The sequence below is a fragment of the Pristiophorus japonicus genome, chromosome 2 (genome assembly GCF_044704955.1).
Source record: "Pristiophorus japonicus isolate sPriJap1 chromosome 2, sPriJap1.hap1, whole genome shotgun sequence".
Classification (NCBI taxonomy): Eukaryota; Metazoa; Chordata; class Chondrichthyes; family Pristiophoridae; genus Pristiophorus; species Pristiophorus japonicus.
Window position 1 is genome coordinate 57,984,631 of NC_091978.1, and position 20,696 is coordinate 58,005,326.

Below are 20,696 nucleotides of genomic sequence, written 5' to 3' on the forward strand. Positions count from 1 at the left end.
CTACCAAAACACAGCCTGGGAAGGCAGCGGGCTGCCGATGAGGGAGCCCATTCGACCAGGGATAGGGGCGACAGGCTTCAGCCCTTCCCACGTAGCCTGCAGCACGCTCAGATTCTGGGGGCGAGGAGCTACTGCGCAAGCACGCACACTCTAGCGCGCATGTGCAGTGGTCCCGGCACTGTTTTCAGTGGGACCTGGCTCCGCCCCCGAATCCAGTTTCCACGCTACGCCACCATCGAGGAGAGGCTGGGGAGCGGTCAAACTCAGCCCGAAGATTTTTGGCGCCCTTGGAGTTCCTCAAAAGCGCCGCACCTCTGGTGAATGTGCAGAAATCTGTACTGGCCAAATTTGGGCCGGTAGGGCTCACGTTTCGGCCCGAGTTGCTCCTATTTTTTTTGGAGCAGCTAGTTTAGAATGGAGCATCTTAGAAATTGCAATTCTTGGCATTTAGTTTGCTCCAATTCTAGTGAGTTAGAATAGCTTTATTTTAGAACAGATTTTTTTTTTTTAAAGGGGGTATGTCCGGCCACAAAGGCCTGTTTTGCAAGTTTAGGCAGCGTAAACTTACTCCAAACTAACTTAGAATGGAGTAAGTGTAGATTTTTGTATGCTCAGAAAAACCTTGCCTACACTTATAAATCAGGTGTAGGGAACGAGAGATGGGGGTGGGGGGGGGGGGGGGGGGGAGGGTGGTTTACAAACATTAAACACTTCACTTTTACAAATAAAGTGCCATCATCAATAATAAATGATAAATAAATCAACCAATAAATCAATCCAAAAAAATTAAATAAATAAATAATTTTTATTTATTGAGTGATTCAAAAAAAAATATATATTTCTACTCACCACCTGCAGCGCGGGGGAGGGCGGTGGGTGAGGGTGAAGGGAGGGAGGGGGAGAAGGGGCACGGGAGGGGAGAGGAAGATGAACGGGGGGGGTGGGGGGGAGAGAAGGTGATGAGGGGGGGCGATGAGGGGGGACGGGGAGATGATGAATGGGGAGGGGAGGGGAAGAGGATGCTGAACGGGGGGACGGGGAGGGTGAAAATGAACCAGAGGGTGGGGTGGGGGACAAGGTGATGAACGGAGGGGGTGGGGAAGGAGATGATGATGAACGGGGGTGGAGATGATGGAGGGGGGAGAGAAGAAGCTGAACGGGTCCCGCCGAGACTTCGGGCGGGGCCTGCCCCCAGCGAGAGGCCGGGCGGCCCCACCGACAAGGTAAGATGCGTCGGGCCACTCGGCCTGGGTTAGGGGCGACGTCCTTTCGGTCAGGGTTAGGGACGTCTCCCAGAGACGACGCGCTGGGAGAGCCGGGAGCTGCTGCGCACGCGCGCAGCCTCCACTGCACACGCTCACAGCTGCCGGCACTCTTTTTAGCGCAGGGCTGTAGCTCCGCCCCCAGCAGCTCCTGCTGCGCCGACCTGGAAATGAGCCTACAGATATCGGAGAATCGCGAGATAAGTATTCGGCGCAATTTTTGTTCTCGAAATTAGGCGGGCCTCTCCGATGTGTGCCGTTCTAGCGGGAATTCGTAACTTGAGCCCATTGTGTGTAGAGTTGTTTCCTAATTTTGCTCCTGAAAGGTCTGAATCTAATTTTTAGACTGTACCCCCTAGTCCGAGAATCCCCAACCAGAAGAAATAGTTTCTCTCTCTCTCCCTTTCTGTTCCCCTTAATATCCTGAAAACTTTGATCAGATCACCTCTTAACATTCTAAATTCTAGGGAATACAAACCTAATTTGTGTAATTTTTCCCATAACTTAACCCTTGAAGTTCGGCTGTCATTCTAGTAAACCTACACTGCACTGCCTCCAAGACCAATATATCCGTCCTACGGTGTGGTGCCCAGAACTGCTCTCAATACTCCAGGTGTGGTGTAACCAGGGCTTTGAACAACTGCAGTACAACTTCTATCCCTTTGTACTCTAGTCCTCTAGATATAAAGGCCAGCATTCCATTAGCTTTTTTGATTATTTTTTGAAGGCTGCAGTTTGAGAGAATGTTCATAATGTGAGCTGCAGCAGCCTAGAAATGTTTTACTGTCTGTATTTATAAATATTTTTATACCTGGATAATGCATCCTGTTAACGGCCTTTTAACTTTTGATACCCTGCGTATTAGCTTGAACTATCTTGCATTAGTGGTGTCCACCCAGAATAGTTTGTTTTGTAACTTCCTTCCTTACTTCTCAGGTGTCCCTGATATAGAGGTCTACACCACCTCTTATTTTTTTGCTCACTTATCTGAACATTTTATTCCTCAGTTATATTCTCACTCATCCTCAGTAATTAGCCATGTGAATTCTCTGGTAATTTTATTTTTACTGCAAATATCTCAAGTATATGTATAATTATGATTAGTAATAGTTATCATTGTATGCTTAATTCATTTGCAAGCCAATAAATGCCGTTGAGCCCTATTATTTTGTGGAATAAGTTTTTTATATAATATATATATATATAGCACATCCATTCCCTTAGTGCTGAAGTTCCATCTAATAGCAAAGCTGATGGTGTTGGGGGTATTATTTAAAATGGCTTCTCCAACAGTGCGCTGAGAAAATCTGTTTTATTTCGGATAAGTACTTACGTTGCATTTTAAATATTGCAGGTTTCCTCAATGATATCTATTAGAAAGTGGCCATTGTACAAAACTGTAGGGCCTCAATTAAATATGAATAGTGTCACTTCAATATTTTTGCAACCTTGTTTTTGTTAAAGCTTGAAAATAGAGTATATAAATCTTTATTTTGTATAAATTCTGTATTTTGCTTCTAGATGAGTTTAAAGCTTTCTCTCAGAACAAACTGTTTAAATTCTGGCATAAATGTTCAAACTCGTGCCTTTTATAATAGCTTTAGATTCTGATAAATGTTGTAAATTGGGGGAAATGTTTATTCTTGCATTGATTCAACGATTTCAGTGCAAATAAAACTGAAAACTGCAAATGTTTGAAATCTGCAATGTAAACCAAAAATGCACAGCAGTGCAGTATGCATTTGTAAAGAACTCCAGTCTTGTACCCGAAGTGTTAGCCTGTTTTTGTTTCTCTCCCTCTCTCTCTCTCGATTTCAGGTTGACTTTGTTCAATTTGTTTTTGGCAGGAGTAGCAGGTGCTGGCAGACTGTTCACCAAAGAAGTGATTTGCGCCATGAGCAGCATCAATGAACGTCCTATAATTTTTGCACTAAGCAATCCAACAGCTAAAGCTGAATGCACTGCAGAGGAGGCGTACACTTTAACAGAGGTATCGTAGACAATTGCTCTCCATTCTTTGGGCCCAAGTTTCGGCTCGAGTTGCTCCTATTTTTTTTTTGGAGCAACTAGTTTACAATGGAGTATCTTAGAAATCTCAATGGTGAGTTAGAATAGTTTCATTTTAGTACAGGTTTTTTTTCAAAAGTGGGTGTTACCAGCCACTTACGCCCGTTTTGCAAGTTTAGGCAGCGAAAAGTTGCTCCAAACTAACTTGGAACGGAGTAAGTGCCGATTTTTGTACGCTCAGAAAAACCTTGCCTACACTTTTTAGAAATTAGGCGCAGGTAGCGAAAGATGAGGGGGTGGGGGGGGTGAAATTTGGGGATTTTGCAAAGCATTAAACACTTTTTACTTTTACCAATAAAGAGCCATCATCAATAATAAATGATAGCTAAATCAATCAATTCCCAAAAATTTAAGTTTCTACTCACCTACTGCAGCACCGGGAGCCCTCCAACAGCCTGCCAGAGAGCTGGTCGGGCGGGACCCGCCACCAAGGAGGTGTTTGGGCAGGACCTGCCACCGTGCAGTAGTTCGGGCGGGCCCCTGCCGCCGGCGAGGTGCAGTTCGGGCAGGCCCCCGCCACCGGAGATGGGGGCGCCGTCCCTTTGGCCAGGGATAGGGTCGCCCAGAGACAGGACGCGCTGGGAGGGCCAGGAGCTACTGCGCACGCGCGCAGCTGCCGGCACTCTTTTTGGTGCAGGGCTGTAGCTCCACCCCCAGCTGCTTATGTTGCACTGCGTTAACTGTGAAACAGGCCTGCTGGACTCGGAGAATCGCGAGGTAAGTTTTGGGCGCTTTTTTTTTATTCTTAAAAAAAAAAAAAAAAAATAGGCCGGCCTCTCTGAGTGCGCTGTTCTGGGAGGACATCCGAAACTTGGGTTCTTTACCTCCACCAAACTTTCAAACTCCACATGCCAAATATGGGCTCAAAAATCAAGGTTCATAAAAGGGATTCAATCAATTTATGCAATCCATAATTTTCAGTTTATAATGAAATTATACTCATTTTCAGTCCTCCCTTCCTCTGCAATCTGTATATAGGATTTGAACATATAATCTAATCTGACACTTAGTGATGCCATAAATTGGCTGACCCATTTATTTTTTTCCTACTTGTGTGTGGCCAATATTTCAAATACCTATTTTAAATTCTGACTAACCATTCAAATACCTGTTTTAAACTATCAATATCACTTCCCTTATCAAATATAAAATGGTCCATTCTGTGTTCCGAGCCCCTACGAGATGCATGATTCTCCACTGGTTCAAGAGTGTAACACTGATTCTGATTCTTGTTGGCTCCGTGCTGGTGCTGCTATTTCTGGGCCTCAATGTATTGTTCCCTCTTCTGGCAATCTGTATGGCGATCATTCATTCTTCCCATTTCAATTGCTCTTCCTTTCCAAACCTCATTCTTGGCCTCCAATTTCAACATTTCTAACTGGAACACCCGTTCCTGGTCTGTCTTCTCTGCCTTCTGCATTGTGCTAACTCAATTTCTGCTTCTTTTGAACTGGTCAGCCTTTTTAGATATTACTATTTGTTGGATTCACTTTTAAACTATAACCTTTTTGAACCCATTTCATCACTGGTGTAACTCACTATCTCAGGTAGCTGTTACTAATTATTGCAACTTTTCATCTTACCTTGGATGTTCATTGGTGCTAGCCACCCCCACAAGTGGTCGATGTTGCTTATGTATTTGGGTGTACTTATGCTGCCCAATATCAAACCATATGATGGCATAATCCAAGATGTAGCAATAGTTCCTCCCCTTTGTGATCTGAACTGGATGTGTGTGTCCAGCACAAATGGTCCCATGTGCATGCCTCCCATCTTTTTGAAAGTAGGCTGAGAAAAGACTTGTTAAGCGAGGCCAGATATGAAGCATTAAGTTGCTTTATTTTGCAGCAGGTGAACATACCGATCAATAGTTATTGTCAAACCCACTTAAGTGATCAGAGAACAAAGGGTTATGGGGAGTGGGCAAGGAAGTGGAGCTGAGCCCAAGATCAGATCAGCCATGATATTAAATGACAGAGCAGGCTCGAGGGGCCAAATGGCCTACTCCTGCTCTGATGTTCTTAGTTCAATCAGTACAACTAGTCTTCTTGAATACAAAATAATGAACACATCTACGTTTCCCCACGCCAGTGGGTCTTCTTTCTTGACTTAAATAAAATAATGTCTTAACTTCCCTCTTGCATTCCCTCACTAAAACAATTATCTGGTCATTTATCTCATTGCTGTTTTTGGGATGTTGTTGTGACAAATTGGCTCACGTTTTCTGACTACACTTCAAAATTACTTCACTTTGCTGTGAAATGCTTTGGGACACTGAGGCCATGAAAGGTGCTAAATAAGTGCAAGCTTTTTGCCTTGGTTTCAGTGGGCCCAATTTTGGCCACGACTTGCATCAATTTTTTGGAGTAAGTTTTTTCTGACAAGTTTTTAAAAAAAAAAAAAACATTTTCCCCAATAAGCTTGCTCCAGAGTAACTTCGTTAGGTATGATTTTTTTTTTTTAGTTTTTCTTTCCAAAGGGGGGCGTTCCCAGACACTTACGCCAGTTTTGGCCATTTATGCCACTTTGGGCAGCAAACACTTACACCAAATCGACTTAGGTCAGCGTATGTGACTAGCTCTGAAAAACATTGCGGGCAGTTCAGAAATCAGTGCAGGTAAATAAGTAAGGACCTGCACCCAAGCACCAAGCAGCAAACATTCCAAATAAAAGTTAAAATAACTAAATAAAAATAAAGAACTCTGGTAAACAATTGATTAACAATTAAATATTTGAAGTAAATCCTACCTTGGGCTGGGGAAGGCAGTGGGTCAGCCTATACGGGAGGCCATTCGGTGTGGGATAGGGTCGGCCGGCAAAGACTCATTGGGGGTGAGAAAAGGAGGGAGGGAGCAGAAAGGCTGGGCTTGCCGGCATCGGGAGGGAGAGGAAAAACTGGGCTAGGTGGCATCGGGAGGGGAGGGAGGGAGAGGAAAGGCTGGGCTCGCCGGCATCTCTGGCAGGGTTCTGGCAGCCTGGGCTGCACTCAGACGCGGGCGACCATTCGGCCATGGCTAGGGATGGGAAACATCGGGTCCTGCTGACAGCTTGCAGGGCACGCTGGGAGGGCGTGAAGCATGCGCACAGACTCCACTGCGCATGCGACAGCTGTCGGCTGTGTTTTCAGCGCAGGCTGTAGTTCCGCCTCCCCACTCCACCATGGACCCCGCGCCAGGAACCGGGACACTCGGCAGAGTGGCCAGGATACTAAGATTTTTGCCGCCCTTTCCAACGCACAAAGTCGGCGCATAAAGGGTCAGTGCGCCCAAAAAACGGGTTGGCCAAAATTGGGTCCTTTATTTTCAACTTTTAAGTCTGGCAGAAGCTTGCTTTCAATTTTCTGTTCTAGAAACCTGTTACACTCATAATAATAAATGGTCAGACTGATGAGTACTGTGTGGAATGAGCAAGTGTGACCGTAGCTCCTTTATTAAGGTTCCAGAGTGCAGGTACCTCGTGGGTAGCCTGCTTATATACTGTGCTGGGACTCCAACAGGTAGGCCCTCTGGTGGTCAGGTGTGATGCAGGTTACAAGGTGTTAAATACCTAACAAAACCGGTCATTGTTTGCTTTTGTCTCTAACGGGGGGGGTGCATTTTTTAACACCTTTCTGTTTGGCTACTTTTATTTTTTAAACTGTGTGAATACACTTCTTCAAAAACACCAACATTTAAATGTAACTTTTTCCCCCAAATCTTTTCTGTGGTCAGAAGAAAAATCCCAAAACATGATTGATGTTTTGAGAGCAAAAGATAAGTGGCAGAGTTGCCAGCAATTTAGTCTTTCTGCTTTGTTACTGATTTATTGTGTATGTTTCACAGGGGAGATGCCTTTTTGCCAGCGGCAGTCCATTTGACCCAGTGACTCTGCCAGATGGACGTGTGTTTCAACCAGGACAGGGAAATAATGCCTACATCTTCCCTGGTTAGTGTGATGTGTTTGGCCCTATGCTTGTTGACATTGTTGACTTCTTCCTATCCCTTGTACTGTGTTATGTATTAGCATGGATAGAGAATTGGCTGGCTAATAGAAAGCAGAGAGTCGGGATAAATGGGTCCTTTTCGGGTTGGAAATCGGTGGTTAGTGGTGTGCCACAGGGATCGGTGCTGGGACCACAACTGTTTACAATATACATAGATGACCTGGAAGAGGGGACAGAGTGTAGTGTAACAAAATTTGCAGATGACACAAAGATTAGTGGGAAAGCGGGTTGTGTAGAGGACACAGAGAGGCTGCAAAGAGATTTGGATAGGTTAAACGAATGGGCTAAGGTTTGGCAGATGGAATACAATGTCGGAAAGTGTGAGGTCATCCACCTTGGGGGGGAAAAAAAACAGTAAAAGGGAATATTATTTGAATGGGGAGAAATTACAACATGCTGCAGTGCAGAGGGACCTGGGGGTCCTTGTGCATGAATCCCAAAAAGTTAGTTAGCAGGTAATCGGGAAGGCGAATGGAATGTTTGCCTTCATTACGAGAGGGATGGAGTACAAAAGCAGGGAGGTCCTGCTGCAACTGTACAGGATATTGGTGAGGCCGCACCTGGAGTACTGCGTGCAGTTTTGGTCACCTTACTTCAGGAAGGATATACTAGCTTTGGAGGGGGTACAGAGACGATTCACTAGGCTGATTCTGGAGATGAGGGGGTTACCTTATGATGATAGATTGAGTAGACTGGGTCTTTACTCGTTGGAGTTCAAAAGGATGAGGGGTGATCTTTATAGAAACATTTAAAATAATGAAAGGGATAGACAAGATAGAGGCAGAGAGGTTGTTTCCACTGGTTGGGGAGACTAGAACTAGGGGGGCACAGCCTCAAAATACGGGGGAGCTAATTTAAAACTGAGTTGAGAAGGAATTTCTTCTCCCAGAGGGTTGTGAATCTGTGGAATTCTCTGCCCAAGGAAGCAGTTGAGGCTAGCTCATTGAATGTATTCAAGTCACAGATAGATAGATTTTTAACCAATAAGGGAATTAAGGGTTACAGGGAGTGGGCGGGTAAGTGGAGCTGAGTCCACGGCCAGATCAGCCATGATCTTGTTAAATGGCGGAGCAGGCTCGAGGGGCTAGATGGCCTACTCCTGTTCCTAATTCTTATGTTCATCCTTTCAAAGCTGTTGTTCACTATTTGGAGATTTTTGGAGTCGAGGGGACTAAAGGGATATGGAAATCGGATGGGAAAGTGGAGTTGAGGTCGATGATCAGCCATGATCTTATTGAATGGCGGAGCAGGCTCGAGGGGCCACACGGTCTACTCCGGCTCCTATTTCTTATGTTTTTGTGTTCACTATTGTCCTGACCTTAAAGCCCACTCTCAATCCATCTATTTTCTCAAAATACTCCTTTTATGTCTAGACACCACACTTTAGGAAGGATGTTAAGGCCTTAGAGAGGGTGCAGAAGAGATTTACTAGAATGGTACCAGGGATGTGGAACTTCAATTCTGTGGAGAGACTAGAGAAGCTGGGATTGTTCCATATGGGGCAGGGAAGGTTATGGGGAATAAAAGCAGAAAATGCTGGAAATATTCAGCAGGGCAGGCAGCATCTGTGAAGAGAGAAACAGAGTTAACATTTCAGATCAATTACTTTTCGTCAGAAGATTATGGGGTGCTTTAATAGAGGTGTTCAAAATCATAAAGGATTTTGATAGAATAAATAAGGAGAAACTGTTACCAGTGAGAAGGGTCAGTAATTAGAGGACACAGATGTAAAGTAGTCGGCAAAAGAACCAGAACGGAGATAAGGACTTTGTTTTTTTTTAGTTATTATGGGTCCAAATTTCCCCAGGAGTTGCTCCGTTTTTTTTGGAGCAACTTGATTTTTCTGGAATATCTTTTTAGTTGCAATTCTGGCCATTTAATTTGCGCCAGTGTAAGTGAGTTAGTTAGGTTTTCTTTTAGTTTTTTCAAAAGGGGACGTTCCCAGCCACTTACGCCTGTTTTGGCCATTTAAGCGAGTTTGGCCAGCAAATAGTTGCTCCAAACTAACTTAGGCCAGCGTATGTTGCCACTTCTGTCTGCTCAGAAAAACTTTACCTAGAGTTAAGGAATCGGTGCAAGTAATTACATTTAAAGCACCACCAAGCAGAGTACAAAAAGTAATAAGCATTCAATAAAAAATAAAGTATTGAAGTAAATAATTAAATAAACCAATAAAGAACTGAAGTAAATCCTACCTTCAACTAAACTCAGCAGCAACTGGCCGTGCGGGAGTCCATTCGGCCTGGGATAGATGCAAGAGAACGCGGCATCTGAGTGGGCGGGGGGGCGGCTGTGCGGGGGAGAAAGGGAGGGAGAAGGCTCAACACAGTAGGGTGGTGGGTGGTGAACCTGGCATCTGGTGGGGGTGGGGGAGGCACCAAATATCACTCAAGGCTTTCCCTTTGAAAATGGCCAATTGCCAATGTTAATAAGCCCATTGTGCATGCGCGACCGCTCCATCGCGCATGCGCAATGCTGCCGGCACTTAGATGCTGGATCCTAGCCCCGGCTCTGTTTACCCAGCACGGCCCTAGCTCCGCGCCCCCCCCCCCCCCCCCCCTTCATTCTGCTGTGCCACGCTGCAGTTGAAGACGACCCGAGGATCGGCCAGAATTGTAAGTGAACTTTTCGACGCACTTTTTCTTCCAGAAAGTCACCGCACCTCGAGGTGCGCCATTCTTGCAGGGGGGGGGCGGGCGCGGGGGGGAAACTTGAGCTCTATGATCTGGAATATAGTGCCTGAAAGGATGGTTGCAGCGGATTCAATAATAACTTTTCAAAGGGAAATTAGATAAATAGTTGAAGGGGGAAAAAATGTTATGGTTATGGCGAAAGGCAGAGATTTATTGGATAGCTCTTTCAAAGAGCCGGCACAGACATGATGGACTGAATGCCCATCTTCTGAGTTGTAGATTTCTAAAATTTGATCTTCCCTATTTCAAGTCTTGCATACCCATCATCCCTGTCTTTGTTGAGCTTCTATTGACCCTGTCTGCGAGCAAATCAACATAAAGATCTTTGTCCTGAACTTAAAATCTCACCATCTTGTCTGAGAGATCTTCTGTTAATTTGTCTCTGTCTGCGCCTTGTACTTCAAGAATAAATTACTGTTTGTTGCTCATTGTCTTCAATCAACACAATTGAGTCAACACACCCTTATACTCTGAAATTCTCTCCCTAAACCACTTGTACGTCGCTACCTCCTTCTGCATTCAAATACCACCTAAAACTCTTTTCAGATCAGACCTTCAAATTGCCTTCATCCAAATATTCTTTTCTTCTCCTTTTAATGTCTGCTTTTCTACCTCAAATGCTTATAGATGTTATTTGTGCATGTGGAGAACCATTAACATGGTTGTTCAGCCTTGTTTTTACCATATTTTCCATCACCGTTTTGGGTGTCTCTTCCCATCAGGGATTTGCTTTGCTTTATAGGTGCATCAAGGAATGGGTCTAAAAGGAAACATAAAATTAGCATGCAAAAAGATTTTTTTAAGCCTGTTTATAAACAACAACTTGTATTTATATAGCACATTTTAATGTAGTAAAACATCCCGAGGTGTTGACAAAACAAATAAATTTGACTGAGCCACATAAGAAATTACAGCAGATGACCAAAAGCTTGGTCAAAGAGGTATGTTTTAAGGAGCATCTTAAAGGAGGCAGAGAGGTTTAGAGAGGGTGTTTGAGTTTAGGGCCCAGGCAGCTGAAGGCACTGCCACCAATGGTTGAGCAGTTATAATTGGGGGTGCTCAAGAGGGCAGAATTTGAGGAGCGCAGACATCTCCAGGGAGCGGGTTGTGACACTGGAGGAGATTACAGAGATGGGAAGAGGCCAGGCCATGGAGAGATTTGTAAACAAGGATGAGAATTTTGACATCGAGGCGTTGCTTAACTGGGAGCCAATATAGGTCAGCAAGCACAGGGGAGATGAGTGAGTGGGACTTGGTGCGAGTTAGGACACAGGCTGCCGAGTTTTGGAAGATCTCAAGTTAATGTGGGAGGCCAGCCAGGAGTGGGCTGGAGTAGTCAAGTCTAGAGGTAACAAAGGCATGGATGAGTGTTTCAGCAGCAGATGAGCTGAGGCAGGGGCGGAGACGGGCAATGTTACGGAGGTTGAAATAGGCAGTTTTAGTTATGCTGCGGATATGTGGTCGGAAGCTCATTTCAGGGTCAAATATGGCACCTCGGTTGCTAACGGTTTGGTTCAGCCTCATACAGATGCCAGGGAGAGGGTTGGAGTCGGTGGCTAGGGAACGCAGTTTGTGGTGGGGACCAAACAGAATGGCTTCGGTCTTCCCAATATTTAATTGGAGAAAATTTCTGCTCATCCAGTACTGGATGTCGGACAAGCAGTCTAAAACTAGGAATTGCAGCCCTCTGACATAAAAGTAAAGCTATTAGTATTTGATACATATTTTAGGGAATTCTTGTCTGTAATAAGACCTTTTTAATTAAAATTTAGATGTCAGGAATATTGTCTAACTCAATGATTACTGTTATGTATGTAACATCTGGTTACGTGGCTCTGATTAAGCATGAGAAAATAGATTTTTTTTTAAATGAAGTGTACTGTGGGATATTACATTTAGAATTTGTTCCTAAACCTAAAAAAATGCTATGCAAGGTTCCTACCTCCTAGTTTATAGCTTTGGTCCAATAAGACTGCTGTCACTGAAGTTGTCTTTTTTTTTTGCAGGTGTAGCACTGGCTGTAATCCTCCTTGGGGTTCGTAATATCAGCGACCAAGTTTTCTTGGAAGCTGCAAAGGTTTGTGATGGAAAACCAAAGAAAATCTGCAATATATGGTGTTTGAATTGGAAGAGGCAATGTTGTCTCCTGCAAAATGCTTGTGATTTAAGTCTAGCTAATGCAAAACCTGGTAGTGGTGAATGTTTAATATAGGCTGTCCTAACCAGAAACTGAACCTCTTCAAATCTCAGCCGGTGACCAATTTCCAGCTGTTAGTGATTTCAAAGAAAAATCTATTCAAGGATTTGCAGTTCTGATCACCACATTACAGGAAAGATATGATTGCACTGGAAAGATTACAAAGCAGATTTACAAGAATGTTGCCTGGACTGGAGAATTTTGGCTATGAGGAAAGATTGGAGATGCTGGGTCTGTTTTCTTTGGAATAGAGGAGGCTAAGGGGAGACCCGATTGCGATGTATAAAATTATAAGGAGCCTGGATAGAGTGGCTAGGAAGAACCTGTTGCCCTTGACAGAGGGGGTCAACAACTAGGGGGCATATATTTAAAGTAATTGGGGGGAGGTTTAGAGGTGATATGAGGGGAAATGTCTTCACCCAGAAGGTGGTGGGGATCTGGAACTCACTGAAAGGGTGGTAGAGGCAGAAACCCTCATCACAATTAAAAGATACTTGGATGGGCACTGAAAGTGCCGTAACCTACAGGGCTATGGACCAAGAGCTGGGAAGTGCGATTAAGCCAGTGCTGACACGATGGGCTGAAATGGCCTCCTTCCGTGCTGTAAATTTCTATGATTCTATAAGGATGCTGAGGCATGAAATAATGTTAGGTACCCAGTGCCAGCACCAAGCACTCCCAAATCTGGTAAACGTAGCTATGTTGTTAAGCTTTCTCTACTGTACCCAAACGATGTGCCTTTGCCCTAACCCAGGGTGAGTTTAAATGTGTAGGAGAACATTCTTAATTTGAATTGTCTTATAATCTTGTAAAAAATCTTTGCCTCTTCCTGAAGAGACACCAATGTCATATTTTCCATTTCCTACACTAGCCATTCTTGTGACACATCTCCCACAAGTTCATTCTCCTTTGAATTCCAATATTCTAATCCAAGTGGTTGGGAGAAAGGAGAATAGAACACAACACAAGAAATAGGAGCAGGAGAAGCCATTTGATCCCTCGAGCCTGCACCGCCATTTAATAAGATCATGCTTGATCTGATCATGGACTCAGTTCCACTTCCCTGCCTGTTCCTCATAACCCTTTATTCCCTTAGCGTTCAAAAATCTGTATATATTCAAAGACCCAGCCTCCACAGCTCTCTGGGGCACTGAATTCCACAGATTTATAACCCTCAGAAGAAATTCCTCCTCATCTCTGTTTTTAAATGGGCGGTCCCCTTATTCTGAGACCATGCCCCCTAATTTTAGTTTCAGTGGAAATGTACTCTCTGCATCCATCTTGTCCAGCCCTCTCATTATCTTGTATGTTTTGATAAGATCACCTCTCATTCGTCTGAACTCCAATGAGTATAGACACAACCTACTCAACCTATCTTCATAAGTCCTCATCTCCGGAATCAACCTAGTGAACCTTCTCTGAACAGTCTCCAATGCAAGTATATCCTTTCTTAAATGCGGAGACCAAAACTGCACACAGTATTCCAGGTGTGGCCTCACCAATACCCTGTACAGTTGTAGCAGGACTTCTCTGCTTTTATACTCTATCCACTTTGCAATAAAGGCCAACATTCCATTTGCCTTCTTGATTACTTGTACCTGTATACTAACTTTTTGTGTTTCATGCACAAGGACCCTCAGGACCCCCTGTACTGAAGCATTTGGCAATTTTTTGCCATTTAAATTATAATCTGCTTTTCTATTTTCTTCCTGCCAAAGTGGATAACCTCACATTTTCCTACATTATACTCCATCTGCCAAATTTTTGCCCACTCACTTAGCCTGTATATCCCTTTGCAGATTTTTTGTGTCCTCCTCAAAATTTGCATTCCCACCCATCTTTGTGTCATCAGCAAACTTGGTTACATTACATTCAGTCCCTTCATCCAAGTCATTAATATAGATTGTAAATATTTGAGACTCCAGCACCAATCCCTGTGGCACCCCACTAGTTACTGTTTGCCAATCGGAAAATGATCCGTTTATCCCGACTCTCTGTTTTCTGTTCTCATGGATTGAGGATTGGCTAACTAATATATTACCCCCAAGCCTGTGAACTTCTTTCTTGTGCAGTAACCTTTTATGTGGCACCTTATCTGTTATGTATGCTACACCTTGTAACCAGCATTCTACACCTACCAGAGGGCGCATCTGTTGGAGTTCCAAGGGATCCCAGCATCCCTTGGGAGCACTGTGTATAAATAGGCCTCCCATGCTGTGCCAGCACTCTGGAGTCAGAATAAAGAGACTAAGGTTACATTTACTCAAGTCTACAGTACTCAATCACATTGCTTTATTTGAGACAACATTATCAAATGCCTTCTGGAAATTCAAATACACTACATTCACTGGTTACCCCCTTATCCACCCTGCTCAGTACATAAGAACACAAGAAATAGGAGCAGGAGTAGGCCATATGGCCCCTCTAGCCTGCTCCGCCATTCAACAAGATCATGGCTGATCTGATCATGGACTCGTGTCCACTTCCCTGCCCGCTCTCCATAACCCCTTATTCCCTTATCGTATAAGAAACTGTCTATTTCTATCTTAAGTTTATTAAATATCCCAGCTTCCACAGCTCTCTTAGGCAGCGAATTCCACAGATCCACAGCCCTCAGGAAATTTCTCCTTATCTCAGTTTTAAATGGGCGGCCCCTTTTTCTAAGATTATGCCCTCAAGTTATAGTCTCACCTATCAGTGGAAACTTCCTCTCTGCATCCATCTTGTCAAGCCCCCTCAAAATCTTATACGTTTCGATAAGATCACCACTCATTCTTCTGAATTCCAATGAGCCCAACCTACTCAATCTTTCCTCATAATTCAACCCCCTCATCTCCGGAATCAACCTTGTGAACCTTCTCTGAACTGCCTCCAAAGCAAGTATATCCTTTCATAAATATGGAAACCAAAACTGCACGCAGTATTCCAGGTGTGGCCTCACCAATACCCTGTACAACTGGCGCAAGACTTCCCTGTTTTTATACTCCATCCCCTTTGCAATAAAGGCCAATATTCCATTGGCCTTCCTGATCACATGCTGTACCTGCATACTAACCTTTTGTGTTTCATGCATAAATATCCTTAGGTCCTGCTGTACTGCAGCACTTTGCAATCTTTCTCCATTTAAATAATAACTTCCTCTTTGATTTTTTTTCTGCCAAAGTGCATGACCCCACACTTTCCAACATTATACTTCATCTGCCAAATTTTTGCTCATTCACTTAGCCTGTCTATATCCTTTTGCAGATTTTTTGTGTCCTCTCACACATTGCTTTTCCTCCCATCTTTGTATTGTCAGCAAACTTGGCTACGTTACACTCGGTCCCTTCTTCCAAGTCGTTAATATAGATTGTAAATAATTGGGGTACCAGTACTGATCCCTGCAGCACCCCACTGGTTACTGATTGCCAACCCGAGAATGAACCATTTATCCCGACTCTCTGTTTTCTGTTCGTTAGCCAATCTTCTCTCCATGCTAATATTTTACTCCAAACCCCGTGAACTTTTATCTTGTGCAGTAACCTTTTATGTGGCACCTTGTCAAATACCTTGTCAACATCCTCGAAGAACTCCAGCCAATTTGACAAACGTGATTTCCCTTTCATAAAACCATGCTGACTCTGTTTGATTGAATTATGCTTTTCCAAATGTCCTGCTACTGCTTCCTTAATAATGGACTCCAGCATTTTCCCAACAGCAGATGTTAGGCTAACCGGTCTAGTTTCCTGCTTTCTGTCTGCCTCCTTTTTTTAAACAACTGTGTTACATTTGCGGTTTTCCAATCCGCTGGGACCTCCCCAGAATCCAGGGAATTTCGGTAGATTATAACCTGTGCAGCCACTTCTTTAAGGAACTTAGGATGCAAGCCATCAGGTCCAGGGGACTTGTCTGTTTTTAATCCCATTGTTTTACTGAATACTACTTTAGGATTGTATTAAGTTCCTCCCTCCCTTTCGCCCGTTGATTATCCTCTGTTAGGATGTTTTTCATGTCTTCTACTGTGAAGACTAATACAAAATATATATTGGTATCCCAAAATTGTCTTTTTCGATCTGATTTCCCCCCCTACCTCCAATACTTGATTTGACTGCATCATTTGCAGGAATTTGAAATACAACAACCTCTTGAAATTAAATTTAGACCCAAGATTTAATTTCAAAATTAAGGGGTTGGTATTAATCTTTTCTGTCCAGCAGAAAATGGGTGGGTGAGCAGATAAAGAAGCCCTGGTTACTTACCACACCAAAAGATGCTAGGATCCCACTGTTCGAGATTTTAACCTGCTCTATTGAGCAGCCAACAAGGACACCTGCCCAAGGTGGCAGGGTGCTTCTGTACACTTGCATGTCAGGTCCCAGGTTGTAATCGGGACTCTAGTTCGATTACAACATGTCTAAGTGGGGAAGCCATTGTGGCTTTCCCACCAGATAAAAGTCGGTGAGGACCAACTGCGAAGATGATTAAAAAATGTATGTCATGTTTTGCGGGGGGGGGCTGGATTGCGAGACAGCACTGGAAGCCGATTCCGTTACCCTACCATGTTGGTGTTAGTGGGAGGCCTCTGATTTTCTGCAACTTTGCTCCCATCCGGAATTAAAATCAGGGCCTGGTAGATTTAAGATGCATTTAATGAGAGTGGTACTAATACTAACTGCAGTAATCACAACTATTTGGTTTACAATTGAAGCTATTTAGTCAATGGCGCAGTGCCCTCTTGAAATCTATTAGGGCTGCAATAAGTAAGATGATTAGTTTATGTTTTGTATTTGTCCTGCAATTCCTCATGTAACTTTTCTGCAGGCACTGGCTGAGCAGGTGACCAATGATGAATTAGCCCAAGGGCGCCTTTATCCACCCCTATGTAATATCCGTGAAGTCTCCATCTGCACTGCAATTAAGGTGAGCATTCTTATTATCTGGACGTGTATAGACAATTTTTGTTACTAAATCAAAACGTGACTGGAAGGATGAAATCATTCTTGCATTGGCAATTTTACTTCCATTGTGCAATTTATGGTGTTTATGTATTTTTTGTATGGGAGGAACAAAATTCAGGGAGAGAAAATTCTTTGTGCAGTTACTTATGTCTTGTCGGGTGTTTGTTTTTCACTCTACTCTGATTCTTAGACCTCGGAACTTGGCGTGGGAAAGGACAACACGTGGCACAAAATTTAGCCTTAACCCAGTGTCAATTTTATTACACAAAATCCGACTCAAACTACTAGACTTCTGAGAAAAATCGACTGAAAACATACAATCACCCTTCCTGGCTGTAGCTATTGTAGGTTCGTGGGGCCCATATTTGCCCATCACTGGATGCCGTTTTTTCGTTGCCAGTGAATTTTTTTGTGCCAAAGCTTACTCCAAACCATCCCCAGTGTTGGGGCGCTGGCGTCTACTACCAGCGGCAGAATGTTTGTCCGCCATACATTCTGGTGCTGGTGTACCTGTAAAACAAGGTTCCGTGCCATTTTCACAGTAAGGCAAGCTTTCCCCACCAAAAAAAATGTTTAAGCTGGCGCATAGACTCTAGAAACACCGTAAGAAAAACCCTTACCTGCAGTTAGAAAATCCGTGCTGGCCTGCTGCTATCATTTAGTCTACAAAGCAACTTACCTTACAGTTTAAGACAAAATTTAAACTATAAATAGGTCAAAGTATAAAATAAATTAAAAACTCACCCATACTGATGATCCTTCGATGAAAAAAGAATGATGGCAAAAAAAAATTTAAATTCTTTACCTTTTTCCATAGATGTCCTCACGGCCCAAAAGTCCAAGGAAAACATTAAAAAGTTCCAAAAATGCATAATCACCATACAAATCATCCTTCCTTCTTCTGAGATCCAGTGCAGCCTTCTCGACTGTAGCCCCTGCTAGCCCCTGGTCAAAGGTCCTCTTCCCATGAGGCCCGCTGCTAGCCCAGGCCAAAGGTCTGCACACCAAGGACAGTGGAAGACACTCCAAGCTCAAAGGCAAACAGCAGTGATCTCTAGTAAAGGTGGAACTTTAAATTTAAAAAAAAACATAATCCCACCACACACATTTTAGGTTTTTATGGAGTGTTGGAGTGCCTAAGTGCAAAATATATAATTTATATAAAATTTTGCCATCATAATTTTTTTATGTTCCAAGGGAGTATTTGGAGTGTTTACATAATGGCTATTAAATATTCCCTCCACCAATCTTTTATGTTTTAAAGGAGAGTAGCAGTGCTTGGATAGACACAACCTTATGTTTATTAAATATTCCCACCACAAATTTTGAATGTTTAACTGGAGTCTGGGTGTGTTGGAGTGCTTGGGTGGATAATAAGACTAAGTTACTCATGGATCCAGACTGGCTGATAAATGCACCATGGTACTTCATTGCATGCATCAGTGGCCCAAAACAAGGCAGGATCCATGATGAAAACATTTAAACCAAAAGATTGCAAGGGTGATGGACTTTTTATATTTACTGTCCGGTTATCCTGCAATATTTATTAGTGCAGCATTAAAAAATGAAGTGCAGGAGTTAGGTTAAGGGTCCAGACTTAAAATGTTTATTAAACATTTGAACAGCACAGTTGTGATTAGCGTGACTTATGTTTAAATCTTCAAAACTTTATTCGGAGCCATGGCAAACTTTACAAACAATCAACGAATTCAACCAAAAAACAATAATTCTATCCTCTTCATTAGCACTGTGCACCAATCCTGCCCCAGTAGATGCTGTCACCCCTGCGCGTGCCTGTAGTTGCAGACATCTGCTTCCTTGATCCCCGTACCCCCAGTTGTAGTCTGTTCCGTTTCTTGATGCTGGGTTATGACTGGGATAGCGCCAAAATGTGTAATGGCGGAATGCCCAGATGCCTCTTCGTCGTCAACCTCATCCTCAGGATCAACCCTTGCATTTGGTGTAGAGTGGAAAGTGCTCCTCGCATTAAGGACAGCCTGGGTGAGCCCCCCTATTGCCAATACAACCACATCCAACGGTCCTGAAAGTCTCCCCAACTTTGCCCTCACCCCACCAATGGCTTCCAGGAGCAATCGATATTGCGCAGTGTTCTCCCCGCTCATCCCCACAAGATGTCCTAAGTTCTTGGGAGTCCATTGTTTCTGGATCAGTTATGGAGTTTGACCCCATAATGCCTTGCTGTGACACACTTGTACCCACAGCCTCAGACATCATACCTTTTTAAAAAAAAAAAAAAAAAAAAGTCCTCTCACTTGATTTGCTCATGAAAAGACTTGGAATCTTCGAGGTGTTCAGCACCTCCAAATCCAGTGTGACCATCTCATCACCCATGAGTTCTTGCTGCCCATCATTGTCCTGAGTTGGAATATCTGGCGTGCCATTTACATGAACATTCTCGCCTTCAGCTTCAGGTGCACCTTCGGTCTCCTGATGTTCACCCTCTGCGGGGGAAAAAAATAAATGCTTGATTAGCAGCATTGAAGAAAGAGAAGCATAGGAAGCTCACGCAGTAAATAACATTCAGCCGACCCAGACTGTACAATTTGCAGGCTTACCCTCCAATAGAAAACTGGGCCCAGCTTGCACATTAATTGTTGGTCATCTCCTGTGGCATTTAATCATTGACTCTATCCTCTGCTCCAGGGCTGTAAGTTGGAGCCTACTTGGCGGATCTCCTCCAGTTTGTGACCATTCATGGTTGATCTGTGACACCATCTTCTGCCAAGATGCAAATGCAACTTTTTAAAGAGAGGGTCCTTGTGAACGCGTGCGCACACGGATCACATTTACAGATGTTATTGCAGTGCATAAATATACATATATTTTAAAGCCCAAATAAATGTAAGTTTATCGTAATACTTAGTCACTGCTTGTCCGAGGTCCTGCCACTTTTTCAGCTGCGCACCGGTTCTCAGGGTCATGGACATTCCATTAAACTCGACTGCGACCAGGTCCCAAACTTTTGCGAGTGTAGACGGTTTAAGCTTATTTTTTCCAAAGCTCCCCTTGTTCTCAAGAACTCCCCATCCATTCTCAAGTCTACCAGGCGCTCAATTTCATCCGTACGAAATCTCTTCGCCCTTGCAGCTTCCCCTTCTCCATTCCTGGCCCTTTCACCTTCTCTGCACTCTTCCATTGCAGCCATCTCGTGAACAAAGTTGTACTTCCTACCTGAGAAACTATCTCTGCCACCAATGAATTTTTAATGGTGAGCTACACCACACCGTTCCCACACATGCCGTTTTTTATACTTTGCACTGCGCATGTGCAGATGGGACCGAATGCACAGTGGGTTAGAATTTTTTTTCTCATGCGCTGTGCCATTTCAGCGCACATTGGAGTCTCCGCCCTGCAGAGCCCTGGGTAGCGCTGACGCCAGAGGATGCGCACATGCTGGAGAAAATATTATTTTAATTTTTCAGCCTGAGGGGCCTAAAAAAAAAACTGGCGTCAAGGTAAGTTAAGGGCATTTTTTTCCTTTGGGGAAATTTTGGGCCGCAGTCATTGGTTCCGTGACCGGTTGGTGGTTCTTGCCGT

At 43.8% G+C, this 20,696-nt stretch overlaps 1 protein-coding gene across 1 annotated transcript in view; it reads left to right on the plus strand.

Moving 5' to 3' along the window:
• Positions 1-20,696, plus strand: part of me2 (malic enzyme 2, NAD(+)-dependent, mitochondrial) — a 91,606-nt gene that overhangs the window by 59,264 nt on the left and 11,646 nt on the right. Inside the window, exons 12-15 of the mRNA XM_070867497.1 lie at positions 3,110-3,252; positions 7,151-7,253; positions 12,011-12,081; positions 17,002-17,100. Coding sequence (XP_070723598.1) covers positions 3,110-3,252; positions 7,151-7,253; positions 12,011-12,081; positions 17,002-17,100 — 416 coding nt within the window. The remainder of the gene's footprint in view (positions 1-3,109; positions 3,253-7,150; positions 7,254-12,010; positions 12,082-17,001; positions 17,101-20,696) is intronic.